The sequence below is a fragment of the Podarcis vaucheri genome (genome assembly GCF_965113315.1).
Source record: "Podarcis vaucheri genome assembly, chromosome: 9".
NCBI lineage: Eukaryota > Metazoa > Chordata > Lepidosauria > Squamata > Lacertidae > Podarcis > Podarcis vaucheri.
Window position 1 is genome coordinate 55,142,216 of NC_138767.1, and position 13,891 is coordinate 55,156,106.

The 13,891-nt window shown below is 42.7% G+C and overlaps 2 protein-coding genes across 6 annotated transcripts in view; one reads left to right on the forward strand and one right to left on the reverse strand.

The window, feature by feature from the left end:
* Nucleotides 1–6,546, reverse strand: part of SCFD2 (sec1 family domain containing 2) — a 151,870-nt gene extending 145,324 nt beyond the window's left edge. Inside the window, exons 1-2 of one of the 2 annotated variants that reach the window (XM_082238152.1) lie at nucleotides 5,447–6,546; nucleotides 2,587–2,755 (exon numbers count right to left, since the gene is read on the reverse strand). In XM_082238152.1, coding sequence (XP_082094278.1) covers nucleotides 2,587–2,755; nucleotides 5,447–6,305 — 1,028 coding nt within the window. In that variant the 5' untranslated portion in view covers nucleotides 6,306–6,546. The remainder of the gene's footprint in view (nucleotides 1–2,586; nucleotides 2,756–5,446) is intronic. The other variant, XM_082238153.1, reaches the window with a different exon arrangement.
* A 2,456-nt stretch (nucleotides 6,547–9,002) lies between these two features.
* FIP1L1 (factor interacting with PAPOLA and CPSF1) overlaps nucleotides 9,003–13,891 on the forward strand; it is a 36,278-nt gene continuing 31,389 nt past the window's right edge. For 2 of the 4 annotated variants that reach the window (XM_082238185.1, XM_082238188.1), the window contains exons 1-4: nucleotides 9,004–9,326; nucleotides 10,693–10,732; nucleotides 11,809–11,869; nucleotides 13,242–13,345. In XM_082238185.1, coding sequence (XP_082094311.1) covers nucleotides 9,239–9,326; nucleotides 10,693–10,732; nucleotides 11,809–11,869; nucleotides 13,242–13,345 — 293 coding nt within the window. In that variant the 5' untranslated portion in view covers nucleotides 9,004–9,238. Of the gene's footprint in view, nucleotides 9,327–10,692; nucleotides 10,733–11,808; nucleotides 11,870–13,241; nucleotides 13,346–13,891 lie in introns of all 4 variants that reach the window. The other 2 variants (XM_082238186.1, XM_082238187.1) reach the window with 2 other exon arrangements.

Here is a 13,891-nt window from a genome sequence, read left to right on the forward strand (position 1 = left end):
TCCTGTAAAAAATATATATTAATACATTAAATGCATACACTGAAGAATTGTCTGTCACATTGCGCTTTTAAAAAGTTCTGATCTTTATAGCATGTCTGTTCCTTGGCAGTTCATTAGATACGTAACGGTTTTAAAGCATTCTTCTTTTGTGCTTTAGAAGTGCAAACAGTTACTTAATAGGAAAAGAAAAGAACAGGCTGATGGAAGAGGAGTCAATAACAAGGCGCTGACAGCTGAATCTACATTCAGGGACTGTAACCACGGCCAAGTCCATTTTTGCAGATGTGGCAGCTAGTTACTCAGAGGACGCTTCCTGGTGCATGCAGAACACTTCATATCTATGTGGAGTAGATTTAAATAAGGCAACTCAAAATATATTTAGGTCATTTTCATTCACTCACCCATTTACTGTATATAAGACAAAAATTCTGATGCTACAGAATGAATAGAATTTGCTTCCATCTGAATATTTTTCTATTTGGAAAGAGCTATCATTTGCTACAAGACACTCTGACTGCTTCCTTATCCTCTTGTTTCCTCTGGGTTTAAACTACACTCATCAAAACAATTCATACAATTTGTATCAATAATCTATTTTAATATATATATTGGAAAGCTTCTATGGATATTAGCATGACACAGGATACCCGTGCCTCCCCCTCCCCAATTTTAATTTTTGTCATAAAAATGTAAACTTCTAAATAGTTTTTATGCGGATGTCAAACAATTATAGTATATAAACTTGAAATTTTTATATCGTCAACAATTTTAGGTTATATTTTAGCAATTAAGATTTAAATTATATATTTAGTTTTAATTGTTGCTATATCTGTATTGTCTCTGTTATACCCAACTGTAAATTCAAACGTATCCCTATCGTGTTTTATGACTTTCCTGATATTGTATGTGAGCTGGAACTGGTCTGTGACTGAAATAATAAAATTATTATTATCATTATTATTATATCTTCAGGGCTAAGGATTTGCAGCTGAGCAATCTGAGTGAATTATGAACTGGTTTCTCAGACAAATGTTACTGCATCACTGATAGCACAGCCATGGGAAGACTGGAATTTTGCACGTTTCTATAGTGCCCAATAAATTTTGCACATTTTCCGTGGGTGCCCAAATATAGAAAATAGTATCACCTTTATTTTCTTTCTTTAAATATTTATAAACTGCACTTTCATTAAAAACCCCCACAATGAGGGAGTTCATGTTACCATTGTATATATACATACACACACACACACACACACACACAAACACACACACACACACACACACCCTTCATAGTTATGATCCATAAGTTTTATTTCATAATATATAAACCATATACTTAAAGAGAAAAAATTACCACTCTCCAAAAATATATACTCTCTGCAATCCATTTCTACTAAATGACCAATGTGTCAGCAATTATAGCAAGAAGGTTTTCTCGATGGAAAATTCTGCACATGACTAATATGATTTAAATAATTTTAAGGACATTGCTGCATTTTTCAGTTTATCAAGTGGTTGTGTTCAAAGTCAATTAACTTTAAGAGCACAGAGAATTTAAAATTTTCATCTTTAAAGAAGTTAATTGTTTCCCTAGATTTAAGTAAAGACTCTGCTTTATAGCCCTACGTCAACCATAAATATTCATTAAATCTGCTTGCTTACTCCATAAACGAAGCCCAGATGTTTTGGATGGAAACACACTTACTTACTTACTTACTTATTTATTTATTTATTTATTTATTTATATATAAAAGACATATAGCATGCTGTAGAGAAAGGAGATCTTCTTTCTCCGTTATCCCAATACATATGAAATACTTAGAAGAAACATCTATTAAAATGTGAACTACCTGACGGTGGATTCCAAACTCTAGGTGTGTGTATATCTCTCACACACCTTTATTCAGAAATAACAAATTCTACAAAATTCCCATCACTGCCAACAAACATTTTATGAAGAATGACATCTGATCCAAAGTTCACTGCCAAAACAGTAATTCATTGCATGTAGAGCTATAGCTGACTTGGTAAAGCATGAGACTCTTAATTTCTGAGTCATGGGTAAAAAGATTCCTGCATTGCAAGGGGTTGGGCTAGATGACCCTCGAGGTCCCTTCCAACTCTACCATTCTCTGATCCTATTAACTTGAACTGAACTAGTTCCTTCTTGTATAGCTGGAACCTGAACTAGGTCCCTTTTTAAATTAGCTTTCTGAACACCTGAAGGGGCACATGGGCAAAAGAAAATCACTCTGCTAGGCAGACACCATTTTAGATGATACCAACGATGATGCAATAGCAACATTTTTGTATGTGAAATTGCCATCATATTGTGGTGTTTGAGTTAATGATCAATATCTGAATAGACAATAGCAAACATCAACTTTCTGGCAGCTTATGGTTGGCATCACAATACAGATGCACATATACATCCAGCCTGCATTTTCAGTTTCCAGCCCAGCAAAGGAATATGCATGCAAAACCTGCTTGTGACTACATCTCTGTTTTGCTGGGCTAGGTAACAGTGCAGAACTCAAATGCAACATAGCTTTTAAAGAATACCACACACACGGAAGCTTCTTACTTTGGTTGTGCCAAGCAGCCTGGTGCTACAATAGTGCAACTTGCATCATCACTCTGCAGGTTTGTGAGTTCTACCATGTTGATCATCACATCATTTGTATGACCTGGAAGTTTGGGAAGAGAAGAGAGTATCTTCTCCGCTAGGTTGTCACCATGATGACCAACTGCTCCTGAAAAAGAATAATCCATTGACTTAGCAAAAGGTTTATTACGTGAAATGAGCATTCAGAACAAAACAAAATCATATGACTGTGTACACAAGAAGAACAGCTGAACGATGTCAATATTAAAATGGAAAAGAAGTGAATTTTAGAAGTTGACCATTTGGAAGACAGGTATTCAAACAAAGATCACCATAACTGTATAAAATGAATTCACACTCTATTCACATAGCAGAAAAACAGTAAACTAGAGCCCGGTGTCTAGATCTCTTATATACAACCATGATTTGACAGTAATTGGAAAGCTGGAAGGGGCCACTAGGGGCGCATTGGAAGATGGCCGACAATACCATCTCTCCGGCCCATACGAGGTAATTAAGAGGCTGTTATGGGAGTATGCAGCCTCCCTTGTTGCCCCAAGGGAATGGGGAACACTGCCCTTGCCTGCTGTGCCCATAAATCACCCCCAGACTTGAAGGAAGGGGGTGAGGGCACTAGCCAGGTGCCCTTGTGTGAACTCCAGCTCTCCTGGACGCTGTCTCTGATCGCGCACTAGCTGCAGCAATTTGAAATAAACAATTAGAAAGAAGCAAATGCACATATTCAAGTGAAGAATGGGAAGTGAAGACTGCTAATTGAAGGGACCTCTGTGAAAGAAGAGTGACGGGTTGGATCAAGAGGAAATTATCATGAGAAGATACATCAAAGGTTTGGCATGTCGGCAACGGGACTGGATGGAGGGGGAACTTTATTTCTTTCTTCTATGTGATTAACCAATAACCCCCCCTAAAGTCAGAACCGACATGTAATTGACATAAGCTGGATGATTTAAGACTGTGTGGAAATGAATTCTAACCAAAAGTCTGCCTTATGGAGATCAAGAAAAGAACAAGAGCTTTTGGAATGACGCAGCAATAAAAACAGAGTCGCCATTTTGGTAGGTTCTGTCGAAAGATTTACAACCAGGAGGAGGAATGGATTTGTTTTCATACTGGATTTCTGGCGAACCTCCTCAGAGGACTGAGAAGGGAGGGACAGACCTATGAAGATAAATAAAAGAGTGCTTTTATTTATGGAAGCGATGATATACGGAAACCGTCTGGATATGGCTCTTGGACGAACGGAAAAATCCACACAGGATTACAATTTATCTTAACCCGCTTGTGGAGACCATCAGAGGTCACAAAGAGAAAGGAAAAATATATGAAAACAACAAGAAGAGATGTGGAAAACAACAAGAAAGGATTGGATAGAACTGTGAACATTATTTGGACAGATTTGTGGACATTAAAGCAGCAGCAAGAAAATGATTGGATCCCCTTCGGAACTTGAAATATGGGTACCCCCAACAAAAATTTAAAATTAGGCTTTGTAATTTGGAATTTATGTGAGTTGATTTGATTGGTCAGTTAATAAAAATTATTTTTTAAAAAATGTAATTGGAAAGCTGGTTAAATCCTGGCAGATGTGCACATATCACAGAAGTATGTTTACACTTTAACTGGCATCTCAAAGGTTTATTAACTTGGGATGGATTTGAAATAATCTACGGTCTCCAAGACTGCCTTGGCAGGCCACTTGGATTCTTCCATAATGTTATCACTACTGCATCTTTCAAGGGAGATGGGAATTATGCCCTCTCTTAAAGTGACTCTAACCACCTTCAGGCATCTTACTGAAAGCTCATCCCTGGAAGATTTCACTAGCCAGGAAGAGCAGGAACCCAAAGTACAAGATGTTTCAACCCTTGAAATTACTTGCTAGCCTGTTCAAGTTACGCAAGCTGAAAAGTATCCATAACAGTGTAACAAGACAGTGTTTAGGGGCACCTGTCTCCAACTCTTTAAAGAACCACAATATCCACGTTAGAGTAAATACAAACTAATATATCAAAAAACTAATGCCTTGGTCAAGCTTGACTCAATGGGCCTATAATCAGGCATGGCTAAACTCGGCCCTCCAGCTGTTTTGGGACTACAACTCCCATCATCCCTAGCTAACAACCAGTGGTCAGGGATGATGGGAATTGTAGTCCCAAAAAAGCTGGAGGGACAAGTTTGGCCATGCCTGGCTTATATAGTAGCCCAAACTTGATCAGATAAGGAGCTATCCCTGACAATGAAGTCATTGTCAGTTCCCTCACCCACATATAATCTTCCCTTACTCCAGTACAGAAAACCAGATTTAGAAGACGACGAAGAAGAAGAAGAAGAAGAAGAAGAAGAGGAGGAGGAGTTTGGATTCGATATCCCGCCTTTCACTCCCTTTAAGGAGTCTCAAAGTGGCTAACATTCTCCTTTCCCTTCCTCCCCCACAACAGACACTCTGTGAGGTGAGTGGGGCTGAGAGACTTCAAAGAAGTGTGACTGGCCCAAGGTCACCCAGCAGCTGCATGTGGAGGAGTGGAGACGCGAACCCGGTTCCCCAGATTACGAGACTACTGCACTTAACCACTACACCACACTGGCTCTTTAAAGTGTTTCCTAACATATGTGTTTGGTGATTTTATTTGAGGCAGGTGCTGCTCCAGCCAAAGTGGCCCTGGTGTTTATACACTCATTTAAGACTGCCTCCACCAACTCAGGCATGTTAGTGGTTCTGTTCAGAAGTTCCTACAGTAACATACAAAGGTTAGTATTCTTGTAACTAAGGGGAATAGCTTCAAGAAGAAACAAACTGTTAATCCCTCAAACATCTTACCTGTCAAATCTAATGTCCTGTCCACAAAGATGACAGAAGCTCTTTGTTGTGCAGTTTTCCTTCTGGTCTTAGCCTGGGCATAATTTGCCAGATCCCCTGCAATTATCTTACTTATTGTCCCAACAGCAAAACATTCCTCCCGCACACTGAGGTACTCAAACAAGCTGTTGAAATCAGAAACCAAGGACCTGATCTGAAGCTGCAACTCTGAAGACAGAGATGAAAAATCAACATCACTCAAGTGGGAAATTTTCTTCTTCTCCGGTCTAGCTTTATTGATCCGAGTCAAATCCTCAGCCATCAAGGGGAAAAACAAGGAGAAGGCAGGTGCTACAAAGAGATGAGGCGAGATGGGTGCCAAGAACAAAGGGGCATGTTGAACCTCTGCAGTGTAGTTCATGTTTCCCATCCACTGGCAGAGCTTCTCTTCAAACTGTTCAAAGACCACGCGGCCGGCACCCTCAACCTCAGTAGTGCCGGGAGCGTTGTGGGCCTGCAAGTGCACCGCATGGCTGACAGCTGTGAAAACCACGCAGTACTGGAAGTTGCTGAGAGTGACAATGTCACGGATGATGTCCACCGTCCTGCCTTTCAGCAAGCTGCCCACCACAAAGACAGCTTTGGGCTGGTCCGCGCCTCCAGATTCAAAGCTGGAAAACTCCTTGACGTTGATCGCCCCGGCCTGCAGCAACCTCCCGGCTCCTCCGCACGCCCAGTGAAGGCTTTCGGCACAAGCAGGGTCCATGAACACAACAGCCCGCTTCGCCTTGGCAAACACCTGCCCCCAGGCTTGCTGGCAGAATTGCGACATCCCAGCAGGGGCTGTGGGAGAGGAGGAGGTAGTGGAAGAGGAAGACATCGTGGGAGAGGCTTGCTGGAGTCCCCCGGGCACTTCTCAGTGGGTACCACTCCAGACGACGGGCTGCAAGGGGTGTCAGTGAGGCAAAAGTGAAAAGAAGCCCTTTGCTATGTGTTGAAGCGGGAAGCGCACCTCCGAGGCCCGTCAGGCGGCGCGGGATACTTAAATCAGGCACATCCTAAGCCACTCCGGCACTTCACAAGCGGGTAGCGGAGTTGACAGCACCGCCGGCCTCCACAATCCGCACACGCCTATCTTTGAAGCGGTCGCGCGGATTTAACGTCATCTTCCAGCTCCCGACTCCAATTGGCCGGTCGGGAAGACCAGGAGGCGGGGCGCTGTTTCGGGCGTTTGTAAGAACGAAGCTCTTTGGCCGGCAAATGCCCCTCTCACCTGAGGGCGGAAGTTCGCCTACCAACCCGGAAGAGCCGCGGAGGCTGAATGGAGCCTGGGCAATGTGTAGCGGGGCGGGACCTTTGAGAGTTGTGTCGGGCGTTTCTCCTACTGTTTTCGGTTCTGAACTGTTCTGTCACGTTCGCCTTATTATTATTTTTTAATGATGGTTTTGAAAGACAAAATAGTATTCGGTGGTGTTTTCATGTCCTAGTGATAGGAACTGTAGTAGTAATAGCAACAGCACACCCAGGACTAGCTACAGGTCTCGTCGGCTCGCATAATTGTCTCATCAGATTTAATATCTGTTAAACAATGTATTGTTGAATGTCATAAAAGCTGGAAGCCTGAATTCTGTAGAGACTTGTCATAGTTGCACTGATTAAATGTGCGTGTGGGGGTGGGGAGGGTGAAGGTTTAACAGGAAAATAATCTGAGATTTTGAGTTTTAGAGGGGAAAGGATTGAAACTAGTTATTTATAATTAATGGTTAAGGTTGCAGTCCTAGCTGTACCTAACTTCGTGTAAGCACCATTGAGTTTGGTGGGGCTTTGTTCTGAGTGAACAGGTTTAGGTTTGTAGCCTCATTAATTTAAAACATTTAATACCCATTCTTCATTGCAAATGCAGTTCTAGAACTGGTTACAATTAAAACTAATCCACCTGCTTGGTAACATTGACTTAATAAGCAAGTCAGATAAATTGCAACCAGCCAGCAATAATATAAGCATAGATCATGATCCTTTTTGTAATCCATGGAATAAGAGGAGAGTGCTGTTGTACTCAGGTCCTGTTCACTAGCATTTTATACATGAGATAGGATGGTAAATCAACCCAGCAGTACCGTCAGGTAGAAGTCCTTGAACATATTAAAATAAGCATGTATACCTACACAACACTGGGAGTGTTATGAACAACTAACTTCAGCAAAAAAAAAAGGTATGCAATTCTTAAACCTCTACAAAAGTCCACACAATCCAGACTACAAAGTACTACAGGAAGACAGCAGGAACAACAAAGTACTGAGATGTATTTCTGGATCTGTTTTTCAAGATGACTTGAGTAAATGGACAAAGTTACAAAGAAGCTATCACTAGCTAATCTGTTCTGGGGGGAAACCTTCTGTTTTCAAAAGTCATTAATGCAAGTCCCTCTCTTAGGTATGATTTAATCTGAATCAATATTCATTCACCAGGCCAAACCATTTTAATGCCAGGGTTGAGCCATGGAAAACAACATGTGAAGTGGTAGCAAATAGAGTATATGCAAATTGTTTCCCCCCTCCCCACTGAGTGTCTTAAATAAATTTATCAACCTGGATGCCTCCCAAAACAAATGGTCTGATATAAAGGCAGGCCTGAAAGCTAGCACCTCTTATTTTAGAAATAAATTGCTAATGCTGATTAAAGGAGCTGACTTCTCTTCACTAGGCCAACTCTACCACAAGCTGAAGACACTGAGGAAAAAGAGCAAAGGGACTTTCAGAATGGAAGGTTGGTAAAGCTTATGTTTAAAGGCACGGGGACTATAGAATCAAATTAAGGTGTTTAGATGGGTGGAAAAGGGAAGTTCCCAGTGGCTTGAGTTGTACAGTCTCAGAGAGCACTTAGCGGGCATAAAACGGCATTATAAGACCCTAGAAATAGGAAATGCCATTCTAACCAGGTAGTGAGTGGGAAACCTGACTGGTACATCAAAACAAAACTACCTTGCTTAAGAATGAAAAGTGCTTTGCAGTAACAGCCACCCAGTCCAATCATATGCCTCAAATCACACCCCCTTTTTGCAAGAACTACTTAAAACTGGATAAAAAATAAAATCTTTAAGCATCTGGTTTATTTTAAGTCCCTTCCACGGGGGCACCTTGCAAGTAGATACACACACCTTTGAGAAACAGGTGAGCCTTTTGAGTGGATTGAGAATGCATCTCACGTGCGTTTGTGTGTGCTGAGACGAGTGCATTAAATCCTCTGGGCTGCCCGCATCTGACTACAGCACTGACTTGGTAACTACTTTGTAATTGTGGTTTCAACACTGCTGCGTGTCACAGCTACCCTCAGTGGGGCAGATAAAGAAGTGCTCGCGTGCAGGTGTTGCTGCTCAGGGACAACCCCACATCCTTTTTTTTTGGGGGGGGGAATCTCCTCAGTTTCCAAGTGCACTCTTGTCCTGGGCAAGTAAGCCCCGCTGAGCTCAGCAGGGCTTACTTCAGAGTAAGCACGCTTAGGGCTTCCAGAGAAAGGCTTTCAGGAGGAAAGCGGCGCCCAGGCCTGCCCCTTCCCGAGCGTGTCAGTCGCGCAGCGGCGGCGGAGGGGAAGTGCAGGCCGAGGCGCCGTCGCGCTTGCCGCCGCCGCTCGCCTTCTCCGGAGGCGGGGGAGAGAGAGAGAGAGGCAGCGGCAGCCATTGTTGTTGTCCTTCCTCCTGCCGCCGTCAAGAATCAAAAGCGGTCGAGGTTGGAGGGGGCGGGGGCGCACTGCGGGACTCGCCTCAGCGAAGCGCAACCGGGCCTTCCTCGTGCGGAATCAGCGGCAGCAGCAGCCATGTCGGCCGGCGGCGAAGTGGAGAGGCTGGCGGCGGACCTGAGCGGGGCCGGCGCCGGGGATGAGGAGGAGGAGTGGCTCTATGGCGGTACGAAGCTTCTCTCAAACCCCACCACCACCTCTTTCCTTTCTTCAAGCTGCTCTCCACCTCCCCACGCCGCCATTATGCTGCTGGCCGGGCCGGGCCGGGCCGCCCCTCCTCGGGTTTCGGCCGGCGGGAAACGCTAGGCCCTGCCCCGCAGCGTGTCCCTTGCCAGGCCGCGGCCTGCTCTTTCGGCGGCCGGCTTTTCGGGTTCCCAAAGGACGGGGAGGCCTCTGGGAAGGAGGCGGGTTGCCCTTCGCAGCGCGGCGCCTTCCCCTGCCCGGCTCCTTAAGGGAGGCTCGGCAGGCCCCGCTGTGGATTTGGAGCCCCCTGGGTTGGAAAGCGAATAGGCACACCGGGCCCCATCGGACATTCACCGGGGAAGAGTTAAGCCCCGCTGAACTTGCGCATGCATATGGGGCTTTTTTAAGCAGCCGAGAGGGGGGCCCTGGATGCACTTGGGGTGCCTTGTTGTGAATCGATTTGGGCCTTTGTGAAAAAGGCAATAAGTCACGGTCTGATTCGAAGCCTCGTGCTTTGGTGGGAGACTCCTCCCTGACTCTGCATAGCCCTGGGTTTTGTGTTTTTAATACTCCGCCCACCAGCTTTTAAATACGTTTTAACTCGACCACCACTTCCTTTCTCTCAGGAGTTGGCCGAGGTCTTTGGACCAGTAGCGATTTTTGAACGTTTTGTTGTTATTAGTGGTAAGGTAAATCAGAAATACTGGGGGAGTTGGAAGGCTGCCAGCAGCAATGCACCAACCTGTTTTGGTCCTTTGCCTTCCTGCCTGAGAGACATGGGGAAGCCCAAGGTGTTCAGAAACACACTTTTATTGAGATTGTTTCTAAACAGTACAAAGATCATAAGGGGAAAGTAGAGAGTTAAGGCACAAACGGTATGTCATTATGATGCTGATGATGATTCATTAAATTTGTATACCACTCTTATTCCATAGATCTAGGCAGAAATATACAAGGTAAAAACACAAGTTCCATAATAAAACAAGAACACCACTCCCTCTATATTGCTGCTTTACTGGAAGTGTGTGTCCCTATGTGTTTAAGCTTGCATGGAAAAGGCAGGAAGCAGGTTGCCCCTCACAAAGAAAAAGTATAAAGAAAACACAGCTCACATCTGTTGGTGCTTTGAACCCATTATGAATTCATGTGTAGAAGGACTAGTAAAAAGGGAGACAATCCTGACTGCAGATAATACATGGTTTGAGAAATGCAGCTGGAATATTTAGAAATGGAATCTGTGCATTTTGTATAAAATGAAAACTGGAAATTTGTGAGGGATTCTTGTTTGTACTATTGCAGTCAGAGATAATTTTAAGGTAGTATTTTTTTCTTCTTGTTGCTTTTTGTAGATGAAAATGAAGATGAGAAACCTGAGGAAACATCTGGCAAGTAGGTATTCTTTTATTTGTGTGTATCGTTGTAGCATTGAGTGTGAAATGTGTTGAAAATACATGAATTTATTATTATTTGTTGAAGAGCTACTATACGATACAATACGCCACACTGGTGGCGCTGTGGTCTAAACCACTGAGCCTCTTGGGCTTGCCAGTTGGAAGGTCGGTGGTTCAAATCCCTGCAACGGAGTGAGCTCCCATTGCTTTGTCCCAGCTCCTGCCAACCTAGCAGATCAAAAGCACCCCAGTGCAAGTAGATAAATACCGTAATTTTTGCACCGTAACACTCACTTTTTTCCTCCTAGAAAGTAAGGGGAAATGTCTGTGCGTGTTATGGAGCGAATGCCTGCGGGTGGCGGGGGGGATCTGCTGCAGTCATGAGCAGAGGATCCATGGTTCCCCTTCCTTCCCTCCTCCATAGTTACAAAGCATGGATCCACATGGATCCTCAGGATTTTTGCATTGGGCTACTCCAAACTCACTGTCAGATCACATGTCTGTGTCCACAGCATGAACCACAAAAATCATATATCCACTATTTTGTTTAGAAGATTTTTTTCCCTTGTTTTCCTCCTCTAAAAACTACGTGCGTGTTATGGTCTGGTGCGTGTTATAGAGCGAAAAATATGGTAGGTACCGTACCACTGTGGTGGGAAAGTAAATGGTGTTTCCGTGCGCTCTGGATTACAGTGTTCCATTGGACCAGAAGCGGTTTAGCAATGCTGGCCACATGACCCGGAAAGCTGTCTGTGTGATGAGTGCCGCAACCCCCATAGTCGCCTTTGACTGGATTTAACCGTCCAGGGGTCCTTTACCTTTTTTCTCAGCCTAACCCATCTCACAGGGCTGTGAGAATATTATGGAGAAGCGGGAGGACCATGTACACTATCCTTGAGGAAGGATGGGATATTAATGCAGTATTAAATAAACATACAGATTTTTATGGAACACTATTTCATCCATCCATGATATAACAACAAGTATATAACCCATTTTAAATGGAACTGATTTTCTTGTACATCTTAACGCCTCATAACTTGGTTAATGTTTTTTATTATGATTATTTTTAAGTGCTCAACCTCCGACTGGAAATGAAGAAGAAGCCGCTGCTGAAAATGGTGTCGTGAAAACGGTGATTGAAACCAGTTATTTGATGTACTTGGATTCTGAACAAACTGCTTGTGGTGACTAATGAACTCAAGTCAATGTGTTTTTTTGCAGGATGCTATTATCCAACATTCAGTTAAGTCAACCCAGGTGCTAAATGATTTGAAAAATCCAAAGCTTGATAGTGCAGCTTCTGGAATTAGGCTCATCTTTGAAAGCCCATCCAATAAGTCAGCTTCACTGTCCTTTTCCTCCCCCCCCTTCCTTTTCCACAATGGTGTTGAACATCAGTCAAAAACTGGTACAAAGTTATGAATAGATTTAACATGATTGCAAAAACAATTTAGTTCAGTAGGAGTTTGTTTGTTTCACCAAGTCACGTGATTGCATTTAACTAATGCTGAAATATTTGCCTTGTTACTGAAAAACAACAAAACAAACCTGATACAGACAGTCTTCATACTACATGCACATAACACAGCCCCAATGGCTGTTTGTTGTGAAGAATGGTAGTTTTAGAAGAGACCAGCTGGGTAGATAAGTAGTATTTTAGCCCTTGTCCCAATAACTGTTTTTTTTTTCTGTTGCATTGAAGTTTGGAGCAAAAATAAATAAATCTGGTAGAGTAAGGGCTGAGCAACCCCTCCTCACCTGCCATATCTCTGCTCATAGTGGATCTTGCCTGAAGCTGGTTTTCTCTGGAAAAAATGCTGATAGGACTGTGCTACATTGCATTTGTGTCTGATATATAAATTAGTGCCATTTCATTTGTGAGACTGTACTGTGAATGATTCTTGGATTATTAGTACTATTATTTAAGGGGGGAGATTAAAATAATATTTCCAAAGCTAGCAGTATCAGTGAATAATTTGTCCAACTTTGTGGAGGAGTGGCTGCTTAGCTTTCTAATGCATTCGATAGCATTTTTGGTTGATGCCCACCAGTATTTTCAATGGATACTATGGACATATGCATAAGTATTTCAGACTTATTTTTATTATTGTGTTATTTCTCATGCAGCACTAGTTAGAAAACCTTAATAGTGAGGATGCTTGTGTCCACATCCATTGTAAGTCAGTGGCAGAGCCCATATTGACTTCAGTGGTGCACCATAGTAGTACATATGAAAAGGTCCTGGGGCTGTGAAATGAGCCAGATTTCCTACTCTTTCTCTCTTGAGATGTCAGTGTTTATCCTCAACACTCAGTTTTCTGCTTAGTTTTTTATTTTTTGGAAGTCTTAAATGATATAAATATTACCCAGATATCAAAAAAGCAGTAACATTTTTTATTTTGAAACAATTCTAGTGAAAGTACTCTATTAAATGTTAGTCTGCCATTGTTGGTCACTTACTTACATTGAATGTAATTTGTAACTGTGATCTTTTTTTCTTGTAGAAAGCAACAGAGGCCGAGGATGACAGTGATAGTGATAGTGATGACGATGAAGACGATGTTCAGGTCACAATAGGAGATATTAAAACAGGAGCCCCACAATATGGGTAAGCTGTCTGCAGTGATGTGGGGCAGATTATCCTATGCAGATTACTCTAGTTTACATTGGAAAATTATCAGAAAACCCATATCTCTGGTTGGTTGTTTGGTTGATTGGTTGCTGGTGGGCTCAGCATCTGACTTCCATGACACAAGGGATCTGATCTAAGGCAGGCAAGTGAATATTCACTTCCCTTGTCAAACTGTAGCAAGGAAAGGTGTAAGTTGTAACACCTTTTGTTTTTTGTTTTTCAACCATCTGGCCATGTGTTTGATCAGGCCAGTTTCATTTTTGATGGACTAATTACACGTGGGCTTTTTATAAGTAACATACAAAGCTCAAAATAAAAAAAGTTTTTTCTTTTTCAGTACTTTGCCAGGTTGACTAATTAAAAAGTAACACAATCCAACTGATTCTAGATAATACAGCTTTATAATGCAACATCTTGGTTTTTCATAATATTGAAAGTCTGCACTTACGCTGCAGATGCTTTGAAACACAGGATTCAAAATGGGAATATGGTGCCAGCATGTTCCTCAAATTCTTAGGTTAG